Below are 13,590 nucleotides of genomic sequence, written 5' to 3' on the forward strand. Positions count from 1 at the left end.
TCCTACGGGAGCCAGTCAGGCGTTACTGGCAACGGCCACGCTCAAAATGGTGCATCTCATGTGCCACCCGCACAAGAACCAGTCCAGGGGCACTGGCAATGATCTTACTTGGCTTGCCGGGTCTTCTCACGCACAGCACATTTCCAAAGGTCTCGGTCAGTAACATATATCAAAAGGATATATATATCTGATGACTTTAACATTTCTAACTGAATTTATTAAGATTATAAACTTACTGATATGTCAAACTGGAAGTTGTTGTTAAATTCATTAGTTCTTTTCTTCTTCCTTTTTTCTTTAGAAAGAGGTGTGACTTGCTATATCAATAAAAAGAGGAAACATAATTCATTAATAGATAACAGATATTGTACTTTAGTAGACAGAAGCAACAGAATTAACAAATCAAAGGAAACAGAAGGATAGAATCAACTCAGCAGACCATAAAATACATTGAGTCTTATGAAGAGAAGTATACTGTGATGTTTCAAGCAGAACCGTCTTTCAAGAAAATTACTAAACATCTTTGAAGGAAATTTAATCCTTTCGCATTGAAACCAGCCAAATCTGGCCCAAATTTTCTGTGTTTTATGTTCAAACTGGTCAGATCCAGCCTATCTCACCTTCCCTACAATGTAATTTTAAAAATAAACAATCACATCATTGAAATCTTGAAGCTATGAGCTAATGCATAATTCAAAACATTGTAAACAAATAAGCCTTATTTTTGAATGCTAAAGAGTTAAATGACCGTACCTTCAAATTCACCTTTTTTTTTAAAGGTGTCAAAGTTCAAAACTTACTCAAAAACATTGAGGTAACTGAGACTTATCAAGGTTTTTTTTCATCATCATCATCATCATCATCATTTAACATCCACTTTCCATGCTGGCATGGGTCGGACGTTTTGACTGAGGACTGGGCAAGCCGGGAGACAGCAGTTTTATCTGGTAAGGTTTCTACAGCTGGATACCCTTCCAAACGCCAACCACTCAGAGATTGCAGTGGATACTTTTTATGTGCCACCAACACAGGAGCCAGTCAGGTGAGCCTGGCATTGATCACGTTCGGATAGTGCTTTTTACGTGCCACTGGCACGGAGGCCAGTCATAGGGTACTGGCATTGGTCACGTTTGCCTACGTGGACAATGTTTTAGTCTGTGGGACTATTCAAGTCAACTGAGATGAGGATGACGTTTGTAACTGCAGAAAAAGCATACTGACTTCGAGGTAGTGGCCATGGTTTGATGAGCTTTATCAAGTGACACCATGGGTATTGTAGCAATAAGCCAATTATCTTGTTGAAGAAACCGAACTGAATAATTAGGAAATACTTTAATTAAGTAAAACTCGTCAACAATAAGATAAAACACAGATAAACTACATGTAATAGAAAATTATCAATCGTCATCACAATAATTTTATAGATTTTCTCCTAATTTCTCGCTGTCACTAAGATTTTAGTCTATCCACGATTTACCAACATCATTTACACATTTGCTAATTACTGAATGAAAGTTAATGTTCTTAGTGCCTAAAGAACAATCACAAGTTTTTTTCATAATGAGAGAGGCAAGTGAGCAAATCTTAAAGAATCATTAAATAACAACAAAATCGGAGTTTGTTCCTCGAGAACGATAATGTCTCCCGGACTCTAATTTTACGATGGATCTATATACAAATGAAAATGATTCCATATATCTATTTTATCTTTCGTCATACATTTTGAAAGCTAACAGAATCCGTTTCAGTGGTTCCAATGTTGCAAAAATTGCGAACTTGGTCAATAATTTTCGATTAGAGCTTCATTATTATTCACATTACAAAACTCTTTTACTGGATTCAGCCATCTAGCTGTGGTCATGCTGGAGCACAGCCAATGTTTACAGTATTTGACCAAGGTGTCACAGATGTTACGATATTATAGATCATACGATATAGAGGAAGTAATTAAGAATAGAAATACACACACACACATATATATATATATATATATACACCATAAATTAATTATCTAATACATTATACATATAGAGAATGTAACTTGTATATTTCATATCAACTTCCGATCTCGAGACACGTGGGAACGTTTTGGTTGTACAATAGATAAAATAGTAACAACAGACAAAAGCAAATTAAATAATCGATTTAAATTTCTCAGACTTACATCTTCATCACTCTCTGATGTATCGTCATTAAATTCAATGACATCATCATCAGTTATTGTCTTTATAAAACCAAGATCATCTGGAACACTGACCATGTTGGTTATTCTCTCGCTGTCACTATGACTAGATACATGCAGAGCTACGACTTTATACTCGTCTTTTATTCAGATAAAATAACAAATACCAACATCTTAATAAAAGTATGATTTTTATAAATCATGTCAAGTATTTCTGGTGATTCTATTGTAGTTTAATAATTATTTAGCGTAAGGAAGTTAAATATAATATTTGTATATTTAAAGAATATAATTATGAACTAATTTTTAATTTCATAAAATGTAAAAACAAGCACAATTATTTTTAGAATGTATTATTAAAAATGTTTTATAATAATTGTAAACTTTATTTTTACGGTTTTACGTATATGAGGTTAAGGGGCTCATTTCACTTTTGGCGGGGAATTCTGTTCTACTTTTTCCGAATTGTTGGTCGAGTTTCTTATTCCATCACAAAACATGGGAATTCAAGGCCTTGCTAAACTTATCGGCGATAATGCTCCTTCTTCATTGAAAGATAATGAAATTAAAAACTATTTTGGTGAGTATCAATAATTTATTCTCAGTTTTGGTAGCCTTAAATATTCACAACTCACTATTATTAGCAGGTGCCAGCAAAGCATTAATCTGTTCCACTTTGTCGATTTAATTACAGTGACTGAGAATGACAAGTTATGGACATTCAGGTTTCATTCAAATAGCCAAGTTGACTAATTCTATGTAAAAGGTTTTATTGGAAAAATATAATTGCTCTAAAACAGGAATATATATATATACAGGCAACAAAATAATTAAAAGACAGTTGGGTGAGATTCGAAGGTCTCAGTTGTAAACCAAAGATTTGAAGAATGTGTAAACCAAAGATTTGAAGAATGTGTAAACCAAAGATTTGAAGAATGTGTTGGAATTTCCGAAAATTGTCCCCGACCCCCATTCCAAAACACTTTCACCGGAAATTTTTGTATATTCGGATTCTACATAGTAAATACTATATGCATAGAAAAATTTCATTAAAAAATATTCATTTTTCTGAAAGTTATGACCTCCCAAAGTCTGGGGGGTAAAACCCTGTAGTTATGCCAATTATTTTTGGTTACACGCTGCTTTTAGTCAGTGTTTTGGTACAAAGATTGTTTTAGTATGTATTAAGTACGTTGTTAATCTATGAAAGAATGGATGTTGTTTTACGCTAGTGAACTGTCTCCCTCAAAATACCAGGTTTTGTGTTGTGCACCAAGTTAGGTTTCAGATGTACATTGCAAAACTTTGCCCATAATGTTTAAGTCTGCTGCTTGTTTTATTTCTATAGACAGGAAACCTTCCAGACTTCTTTCTGTCGAGCACACACCAAGAAGAAAGTCACTACGTGATCGCCTAATTTCCTACAAGTTAGCAGTAAAAATCTTTCAAATCAATTTATCACTTTATAAGAAATACACGTTAGCTGATGTAGTCCTAGATATACCATGACACTTTCTAAATATAATTTTAATCATAGATCCGTTCGACCAAGGTTGATCTTGGTCTAAAGCATAATAAGCTTCGAGCTAAGCTAGAAAATCAATGATTTCAAATGTTGCTCTTCCAAAACATTCGGAGCTCATAATGGATATAAACATTAATAGTTTATGATGATTATATAGCCTAAACTAGCGCCAGCATTTTTGGATTGAACTTGTTGAGTGTCAATTCTCAGTGAGCATTTAATTTGTATCTGTATTATTTCTAATATCTTTATATTATTTTATGAGAGAAAACTTGGCACTCATACATTTTCGTACTATTTTCTTCATCTCCCGCCACAATCCACCTTTTCGCCTGAAACGGGGAGAGCTCAGCAGAACGGTAGCACACATACGCAACTTACACACATTGTCAAACAATAACCTATAAATAGCACTTTTTGTTTATCTGACTTTATCGTTACTTTTTTTTCATCTTCTAAAAAGAGTTATTTGTTGGGATGTAACACGTGCGTATATAAAACATGTATAATAGAAAGCCACATGAAAATACAAATCCAAAAGCGAAGAAAAAAACTTTATCGTTAAAATTATAAATTTTTATCATTCTTCAACGTATCATTTACTCCTGTCACCCAACATGCTAGAAATTGTGGATGTATCCTACGTGGATATAACTGCTATTTTTGGACGACACTTTTGTGCTTAGGTTGGCTACAGTAGCTATATTATTCGTTAAAATTATAAATTTTATGATAAATTTTGTCTTTAGAGTTAATCAAAACCTGAGAAATTTATAATTTTAAGGGGCGGGGCAGGTATAAATGTCATCTGCAACATATACTAGCTGCAGTTTATGCTAAATGTGTGTGTCTGCTAAGCTCTTCTTTAGCTTGAGGTGAAAAGGTGGATTTTCGCGGGAGATAATGGGTGGGAAAATGATGCGAAAGTGTACACGGGCCCACTTTTGTGCATCAAGGAATCAGATACGCTTTAGGAAGTTAATGATGCTTCTACGTGGTTGCTCTACTCAGAAATATCTACGAAACTTTTAAAATGGAAGGAGATCTATATCTAAACTAATGTGATCCTCTTAAATAAAGATGTGAAGCTAACGGCTTCAACTCATAGGTCTGCTCCATCAAGGCTAATCCGGAGCAAACAACGATAACATCAGACATGTGCCACCCTATCATTAAAAAAACAAACAAAAAAATAATGCATTGGAGAATGAAACGTTAGATAGTGTTCGTGGAATTTAAAGCAAAAACAGTGGTCAGAGCTGGAACTCCTTTGGTCATATTAGTGCTGACAAGAGTTAAATAATCGTTTAACGTCCGCTTTCCATGCTAGCATGGGTTGGACGATTTGACTGGGGACTGGTGATCCAGATGGCTACACCAGGCTCCAATCTGATCTGGCAGAGTTTCTACAGCTGGATGCCCTTCCTAACGCCAACCACTCAGAGAGTGTAGTGGGTGCTTTTACGCGCCACCGGCACGAAGGCCAGTCAGGAGGTACTGGCAACGGCCACGCTCGAAATGGTGTATTTTATGTGCCACCTGCACACTGGCCAGTCCAGCAGTACTGGCAACGAACTCGCTCGAATGTCTTTTCAAGTGCCCGGAAGGCGACGTTGGTAGCGATCATGCTGGTGCTATTTACGTGCCACCGGCATGGAAGCCAGACAGCTGGTGCTCTGTCAACGATCGTGCTCGGACAGTGCTCTTAGTGATCTACTGGTACAGGTGCCATCATGATTTCGCTTTCGCTTGCCCAAACATCACATACAACTGAAATAAAACTCAAAAATCGAACAACTAAAGATGAAATCTAGTTAATATTTGTATTTGTAGGGCAGTAAGCTGGCAGAATTGTTAGCATAGGCAAAATGCTTTGCAGTATTTTGTCCATCTTTACGTTCTGAGCTAAATTTTTGCCAAGGTTGAGTTTGCGTTTCATCCTCTTGGGGTTGATAAAATACATACCAGTTGAATACCGGGGTCAGTGTAATTGACTTACCCACCTTCCTCGAAAATACTGGCCTTGTGCCAAAATTTGAAACCAATATATGTATCCAATATAAGCTACAAAAATAAACAGTGAAACACTATAGACAGTAATTAACAGTAGTAACAACCACACCACACTCTGTCGCAATGGTAACATCAAGCTTGCTTGATATATAGAAAAGGATTGAAACTGAACCAAAGTCGATGATTGGCACCCATGCCAGTGGAGCACTAACAGCACCATCTGAGTGGGATCACTGCCAGAGCAGCGGTCTTGCTTCCGTGCCGGTGGCATGTAAAAAGCACCATTTGAGTGTGATCATTTCCAGCTTCACCTTACTGGCACTTGTGCCAGTGGCATGTGAACAAAACATTGGACTGACTCCTGTGCAGGTGGCACGTAAAAAACACCATTTAAGCGTGGCCATTGCCAGTACCACTGGACTGGCCCTCATGCCGGTGGCACATAAAAAGCACCCACTACACTCTCGGAGTGGTTGACATTAGGAAGGGCACCCAGCTGTAGAAACTCTGCCAGATCAGATTGGAGTCTGGTGTAGCCATCTGGTTCACCAGTCCCCAGTTAAATTGTCCAACCCATGCTAGCATGGAAAGCGGACGTTAAATGATGATGAGTAAGTAGGAATTCCATATGGTGTACTAAGTACAAACTATGGACAAGAGGTGCAGAGGAATCACAAGCAGGTTGACAAGGAAAGCAAATTTTGTATGTGGCAAATATGCAGGAACAATAAACTCTTAGAGCACAAGGGAAACAGATTCTCTCACATGCTTGATAAGACACCTAGAAGTTGTTGATAGGTTCTGTTATCTAGGTTCCCAAATTAAAAATGGAGGAGGATGTTCTGAAAAGATAGTAACCAGAATAAGAACAGGCTGGAGAAAGTTCAGGGTACTATTACTGCTTTGTGGTAAAAGGTTGCTTCCCCCGCAAGAGAAGCAGACTGTATGGTATTTGTGTATGAACAGCAGTACTACTTGGTAGTGAAACCTGGGCACTGAATGCAAAGGCAGAAGTCCTGTGAAGACTAGAAAGAAATCAAGCTAGCAAGCACACTCTGCTGGATGTGCAATGTCAGCATGCGTGAACAAATGAACAATAGGCAACAAATTTGTTAAGGAAAAAAATTGGGCATAAGAGAAATAAGATGCAGTGTGCAAGAAAGAGAATTGAGTGTATTGGTACAAACATGTGATGTGTATGGATGAGGACAGCTGTATAAAGAAGTGCCAACTGATTATAGTGCCTAGTACTTAGGGAAGAGAGAGAGACTCAAGATGTTGAATAAAGCTGTGAAGACTGATCCCAGATTGTTGAGTCTCATGGAAACATTGGAGCAAAATGACATCCACTGATCTATCAGTGCCTGTTGAACTGATTGACTTAAGCCAGCATGGGAAGCACAATCTCAGCATAGTTGAGGTTGGTGATGATGAAATCTTGTTCAACAATAACACTTGGAAATCTGCTGGAGCATTTTTCATTTTTCATATTTTCCTCTAATGTTTTTAAAACTGATCTGTTAGTCATGAAGAATAGCAATATTAATAATAATAATAATAATAATAATAATAATTAAATGATCTTGAATTAAACTAGTTTCATCTATTTCTCAGTTTTCAGTATAACAGGATGTAGTTATTGAAATAAGTTAAAGTTTGAACTGTCAGTACAATAAGATACAGGCATGTTCACTACCCACAAGATATTTCATGTCAACTGGCATGGTTATCAAGATGGTGTTTCTGAATAAAAGCTTTTTTTTTTAATGTTTTTGTTACAAACAAGTGTGGAAACCATTCATCTCCATAGAACTAACATACACCTCTCACAAAGTTATATATTTGGCAGAGCAAGTAAGATATGTAGTCATGAGTTCAAATCTAATGCTGGCTATCCCTTGTGTTTCTGGGTAGAGATGAGTAAAATAATCAAACAGTCTTGGACTAGTATTACATTAAGAAACAGAACAGCAATGCCATAAACGTTTGATCACCTTTACTTATCATCCATATTATAGTATAGAAAAATGAATGTCAAAAAGTACAGAAATTTTCAATTCACAACTATTCTGTCGATCAGAATAAACAGTGTTTTTCTTGCTGTCCAAAAAACTCACAACTTAAAAAAAAAAATATGGTGGCTTAGTCACAGAAGGAAGGGTGGTACATATGAATGACTTTCGAGTTTACTGCAATAGGAAGCAACACTATGAGGCCTGGTACTTGGTCTGGCCACTTACATCAAAATAAACTCTTCTAAAAGCACTCAGTGGATAGGTGGTAGTATTAAACCAGGTTAGTTTGTCACCCTAAAAAATTAATTTAGATGAATAATAGTATAATTTAAACAATGTTATTTCTTCACCTGTCTGCCTATATTTGCAAATTACTTTTTGGCCTCTCTTTTCAGGTCGTAAAATAGCTGTAGATGCTTCAATGAGTATATATCAGTTTTTGATAGCTGTGCGACAAGATGGCTCTAATTTAACAAATGAAAGTGGAGAAACTACCAGGTATTTTATCTTTTGTTTTGCCGAAACAAATGTAGAGCAGTGCCAGCTATGTTTTGTTATTTTAATCTAACACTGTTTCAAGAACATGCCTTCTGATCTCTGTACAGATTACTGATGCAGCTGCTCTCTACTCCTCTTGTACTACTACTTAACACTTCCGCCTTCCTCAGCCTCTTCTCTCACTCCACCTACTTACTGACATTTACCATCACTCACTACACTCACCTTTAACTCTATCTCTAACCATCTGTCACTCTCCTTTGATACTCTTATGGACTTACCTATCATCTTCGTCCACCCACAAGCTCTCTGTATTCTCCTTTGTACTCACCTTCTCATACCTCGAGAGTTCACTTCGGCACCACCTCATCGTCACTAGGTTTATAGTCTCTCCATCTACTCCCATCCACTCTTACATAATGCAGGATAGCCATATATCTCCTCTTTAGCAAGACACCTATGCTTGTCCCTCTATAATACTTTATCCTTTCAACACCTACCTGAAGTCATTACCTCCTCTCTCAAATACATTCCCACTCAGTAGAGGGGACTTTTTGTTTGTCTTTTAAGTTGCTTGGTGACCTTACATGTCAATGTCATGAAAAAAACCCACCCAGAACACAATGTAAAGTGGTTGGCTATGCAATGCTTTTTGGTTGGATTTAAAACCGAGATTAATAGTGTAATCATCATTTCTAAAGAAATTTTTATATTTAATATTCTTCTGTTTTCAGTCATCTTATGGGAATTTTCTATCGAACAATTCGTATGATAGAAAATGGGATCAAGCCAGTCTATGTTTTTGATGGGAAACCACCAGAGATGAAATCAGGGGAGGTATATTTAAAAATTTTTCTTTCTTCATCCTTTGAAATTTAGTCATCGAAGTATTGGACAGTTAAACACGAACTATACTATTCAAATCTGTCTACGATACACCATTACCATTATTAATTTAGATTATAATCTACCAAATGATTACCAAATTTCTAGTTTCTACTTTGCTTCATGAGGACATTTTTGGGGGATTAGTTTTTTATTGTGTGACAAGGGACATATCAGATGTGGGAAAGGGAGAACTCAAGTTTAGCAATTTCATGATTGTTGTTGTTCTTCATTAGCGCTAGGTTGACTTCGATTGAGCAGACCTATGATCAGAGATATTCCATCTGTGGCCATCACTTTTTTTAAGGGTATCTAAGATTACAATTTTGCATTTGTTTTCTCTCTACCACCTCACAGTGTCTGATTGTCTTTTTGTTATCCCTTATCACACATACTCTTTGCTCTTCTGTGGTGTTTCTACCACTATACACTTAGTTTTTAGATGACCAACCATAAATATACAATTATAAGCAACCTTATATTTCTCATATATGTTATATTGAATTGAAGCTTAAACAACTTGGAAAATAAACTATGGTTTGAATTAAATTAAAACTTTGGGTTGGTGTTATTTAGTGGAAAGGTCTTACAGGATGAGAGAGAGAGAAACAAAGAAATCTTTCTACAATTTAATTATATTTTAAAACAATTTGTCAATAGATTACATTGATTATGGATAAGGATAGTTAATATTTCCATGATGATATTTTCTTTTTAATGGTGAATGCATAAAAAAAACTCTACAAAAATCTTTTTTGTTTTCATAGTTGGAGAAAAGAAAAGAAAGACGAGAAGAAGCTCAGAAAGCTCTAGAAAAAGCTGAAGAAGTTGGTAAGAATTGGTTTCATTCTTACTAGATACCCTTTATACCTGTTGACAATAACTTGTTGTAATATTTCCCATCTATAATGTTACTGAGCCTATCCAATAACCTTGTATCTACTCCATTCACCCTCTATTGTGTTTTTCTGCCTAAACCCTGCACTCTTCATGTTTTTCCAATCCTTCTGCATTGGAATTCCCTTCTTCCCTGCCATGTATTTTCTACAGACATTGTCTTAGAGATGTATAAGCTGTGCATAAACTGCATCTCTCACCAGTTCCAGATGATCTGTGATGGTCGTGAACACTACCTTGATTCTGTCACACTGTGTTCCTGCTAGAGCAGGAATAGGTTAAATGTCATCTCTGCTGGATTCCTGGTAAAATGGTTATGAACAACACACATAAAAAAGATGCAGATGATTCTGTCCATTAGTTTGCCTGTAACCATTATTCTTGAGTTGTGTATGCAACTTTATTTTTTGTTCAGGAGCCCAGTTGGAGGGTGAAGTTAGACACAAGGGCTCAAGACTGACAGTCAGCCATGCCAAATCATCTATGCCCAATTGTCTCATTCTGTGTGCAGTGGTACCAAGTTTGTAACCATGTAATTACGAAGCAGTTCTGTGACCATAGCATGTCTGATTAAGTTCTAATTAGTCTTTCCTTGTGAAATATTTCCTAATGCCATTCACTCTTCATTCATTTTCTAATGTAAACATCTGAATCAACTACAATGTCCAATTTTTTTCAGGGGATGTGGAAAATGTCGAAAAATTTAACCGGCGCCTTGTTAAAGTCACCAAAGAACACAATGAAGAATGTAAGAAGCTCCTGAGTCTGATGGGAATACCCTATGTTGATGTAGGTTATTGTTTGGTTGATTCTTTAAAAAATAATTTTGAGGGAATATATTCTGAAGAATTACTAATTGCTGCATTTCTTTATTTGAATGACTAAATGCAACTTAGATCTGGTTTATTTTATTAAAATTGAAACCCATCTTTGACAGTTCCAGACTGTATTTAACTTATTTTGTGTGTTACTTTTGACCCACTCTGTATTATTCCTTTGATGACTGAGAACTGTCCTCTGCACTATGACAAATTGTAATGAATCTTACAGTTTAGGCATGCTGCTGCTCTTTCACTGTCTACATTTTTTTGTACTGCCTTACATTCTGGTGGTACCCTATAGCGGAAGCAAGTTAAGTAGACTCAGCATCTGTAATTCCTTGCTTTGGTACAGTTTTGTGTCCAACCCAAGTTCTAATAAATATCTGATAAACAAAGCATTTTAATACACAAGAACTCTGAAGAACGAATATTGGATTGATCAAAAACATTCATTTCTTGACCATTCTTTCTTTTATATAAAATTACATTAGCTACTGTCCATCCGTTTTTTGGACATTAGGTGTGGTGTGGCAGCTATTTCTAGCTGGTCAAATGATCGTGTAGAGGTTTCTTAATTGAATCATCTCTCACCAATTACCTTTAAAACCCAGATTCACTCCGCTCTGTATTGGCCAAAGTAGTTATCTCCCTTGTCCAATTTTTGATTTTGAAAAAGGCCAAGACTTTTTTTCTCTGCTAAGTGATTGCTTCATTGCAGTCCTTTCACTTCACTATATTGCATTTGTGAGATAGTCGCAGGCATACTGTGTGGTTAAGAAGTTTACTGCCCAATCACATGGTTTCACGTTCAGTCCCACTGCACGGCACCTTTTGTATGGCTAGCTGCTCTTCCTGTCATCAGCAGGTGAGGGTTGGTGACAGGAAGGGCAACTGGTTGTAGAAAGTCTGCCTTAATAAACTCTAAGCCATGCAAACATGGAAAAATAGACGTTAAAATGATGAAGATGTGATGCTACTATACATTATTGCATTTGCTTGCGTTCATGCAAATTTGACTAATTAAACTCGTATTTTCTTCATTTAGTTGCACAAATGTTGTAATTTTAACATCACTAGCAAGATATAATAGTTCACTCCATGATACAATTCACATAACATTAGAATTCTATTTTGTTACACGAGCCTGGTGTAACCATCTAGTTCACCAGTCCTCAGTCAAATCGTCCAACCCATGCTAGCATGGAAAGCGGGTGTTAAACGATGATAATGATGATGAGTTAAGGTTGATAGAAATGGTGACTAAATTTTCCTTAAGTTGCATCCTATCATCTTTTAAAAGAAACGATAATGTAATTCTAAATATGCTGTACATGAGAAAAGGACAAATGATCATTGCTTGATCAAGACTAACCTAGGGCCAAACAACAAAGACACTATTGCTGTTATCTGTAATACCATGTATGCTTATATTTACAGGCTCCTGGTGAAGCTGAAGCCCAATGTGCTGCTTTGGTTAAATCAGGAAAAGTGTTTGCTACAGGAACAGAAGACATGGATGCACTTACCTTTGGATCTTCAGTTTTACTTCGACATCTTACTTTCAGTGAAGCCAGGTTAGGACTATTCTTAAATTCATTGATTTGTGGCAAAATTTGACCAGGAATTTGTAGGGTAGTTGGTGTGTTGGTGTTAGAAAGGGCATCCAACAGTAAAAACCATGTCAGAACAGACGCTGCATCTTGGTGCAGTCAGCTCCTGTCAAACCGTCCAACCCATGCCAGCATGGAAAGTGGATATTTGCAAAACTTTTTTTTTTTTTTCATTTTTTCACCTGTGCAAATTTGGGGCATAGCTGGTTATATTATTCTCTCAACCTGGTGCCATGTAAAATTGCCTGTGCTGGTGCCATGTAAAAAGCACCCAGCACACTTTGTAAAGTGGTTGGCATTAGGAAGGACATCCAGCCATAGAAACCAGGCCAAATTAGACTGGGATCTGGTCCAGCTTGCCAGCCCTGGTCAAACTATCCAGTCGATGTCAGTATGGAAAACTGACATTAAATAATGATGATGATGATGAACCCTTGGAAGGTGAAGCAAAGCCAACATCTTTCATCCTTCTAGGGGGTCAATAAAATAAGTACCCATTAAGTAATGATGTCAATTTCATCAATTCTATACTCATCTGAAACTGAGGTCTTGTGAGACTTGTGGTGCCCAGGGTTACCCTTGATGTTTTTTTTACTAGATTCTGATATTGTCTTTTTTGACATCTGTTTTGCCTATCCTTTGAATTATATGATTAAAATCACCTGCAGCCCTTCAAAGTCATATTCTAACTCCACATCCACCAAAAGTGTTTTATCAAATATTAGCTGCAGTAGTAGTTTTCAGTGCCTTCCATGAAGTAGACTTAAGATGTTAGAACAAAAACTGCAATAACTTGCCTGCCAACTGTCGTCGTCGTCGTCGTTTAACGTCCGCTTTCCATGCTAGCATGGGTTGGACGATTTGACTGAGGACCGGTGAAACCAGATGGCTACACCAGGCTCCAATCTGATTTGGCAGAGTTTCTACAGCTGGATGCCCTTCCTAACGCCAACCACTCAGAGAGTGTAGTGGGTGCTTTTACGTGTCACCCGCACGAAGGCTAGTCAGGCGGTACTGGCAACAGCCACGCTCATCTCGCTCGAAAAACCTCATGTGTCACCCGCACAAGAGCCAGTCCAGGGGCACTGGCAACGATCTCACTCGAAAGATTTCATGTGTCGCCCGCACATGAGCCAGTCCATGT

The 13,590-nt window shown here is 37.1% G+C and overlaps 2 protein-coding genes across 2 annotated transcripts in view; one reads left to right on the top strand and one right to left on the bottom strand.

Annotated features, from left to right (window-relative positions):
* Positions 1-2,311, bottom strand: part of LOC106868386 (probable ATP-dependent RNA helicase DDX27) — a 26,293-nt gene extending 23,982 nt beyond the window's left edge. The window contains exons 1-2 of the mRNA XM_014913616.2: positions 2,165-2,311; positions 237-317 (exon numbers count right to left, since the gene is read on the bottom strand). Of these exons, the coding sequence (XP_014769102.1) occupies positions 237-317; positions 2,165-2,260 (177 nt within the window). The 5' untranslated portion in view covers positions 2,261-2,311. The remainder of the gene's footprint in view (positions 1-236; positions 318-2,164) is intronic.
* A 184-nt stretch (positions 2,312-2,495) lies between these two features.
* LOC106868526 (flap endonuclease 1) overlaps positions 2,496-13,590 on the top strand; it is a 25,060-nt gene continuing 13,965 nt past the window's right edge. The window contains exons 1-6 of the mRNA XM_014913832.2: positions 2,496-2,762; positions 8,131-8,233; positions 8,968-9,070; positions 9,886-9,949; positions 10,695-10,804; positions 12,274-12,410. Of these exons, the coding sequence (XP_014769318.1) occupies positions 2,681-2,762; positions 8,131-8,233; positions 8,968-9,070; positions 9,886-9,949; positions 10,695-10,804; positions 12,274-12,410 (599 nt within the window). The 5' untranslated portion in view covers positions 2,496-2,680. The remainder of the gene's footprint in view (positions 2,763-8,130; positions 8,234-8,967; positions 9,071-9,885; positions 9,950-10,694; positions 10,805-12,273; positions 12,411-13,590) is intronic.

The sequence above is a fragment of the Octopus bimaculoides genome, chromosome 5 (genome assembly GCF_001194135.2).
Source record: "Octopus bimaculoides isolate UCB-OBI-ISO-001 chromosome 5, ASM119413v2, whole genome shotgun sequence".
In the NCBI taxonomy this organism is placed as follows: Eukaryota; Metazoa; Mollusca; class Cephalopoda; order Octopoda; family Octopodidae; genus Octopus; species Octopus bimaculoides.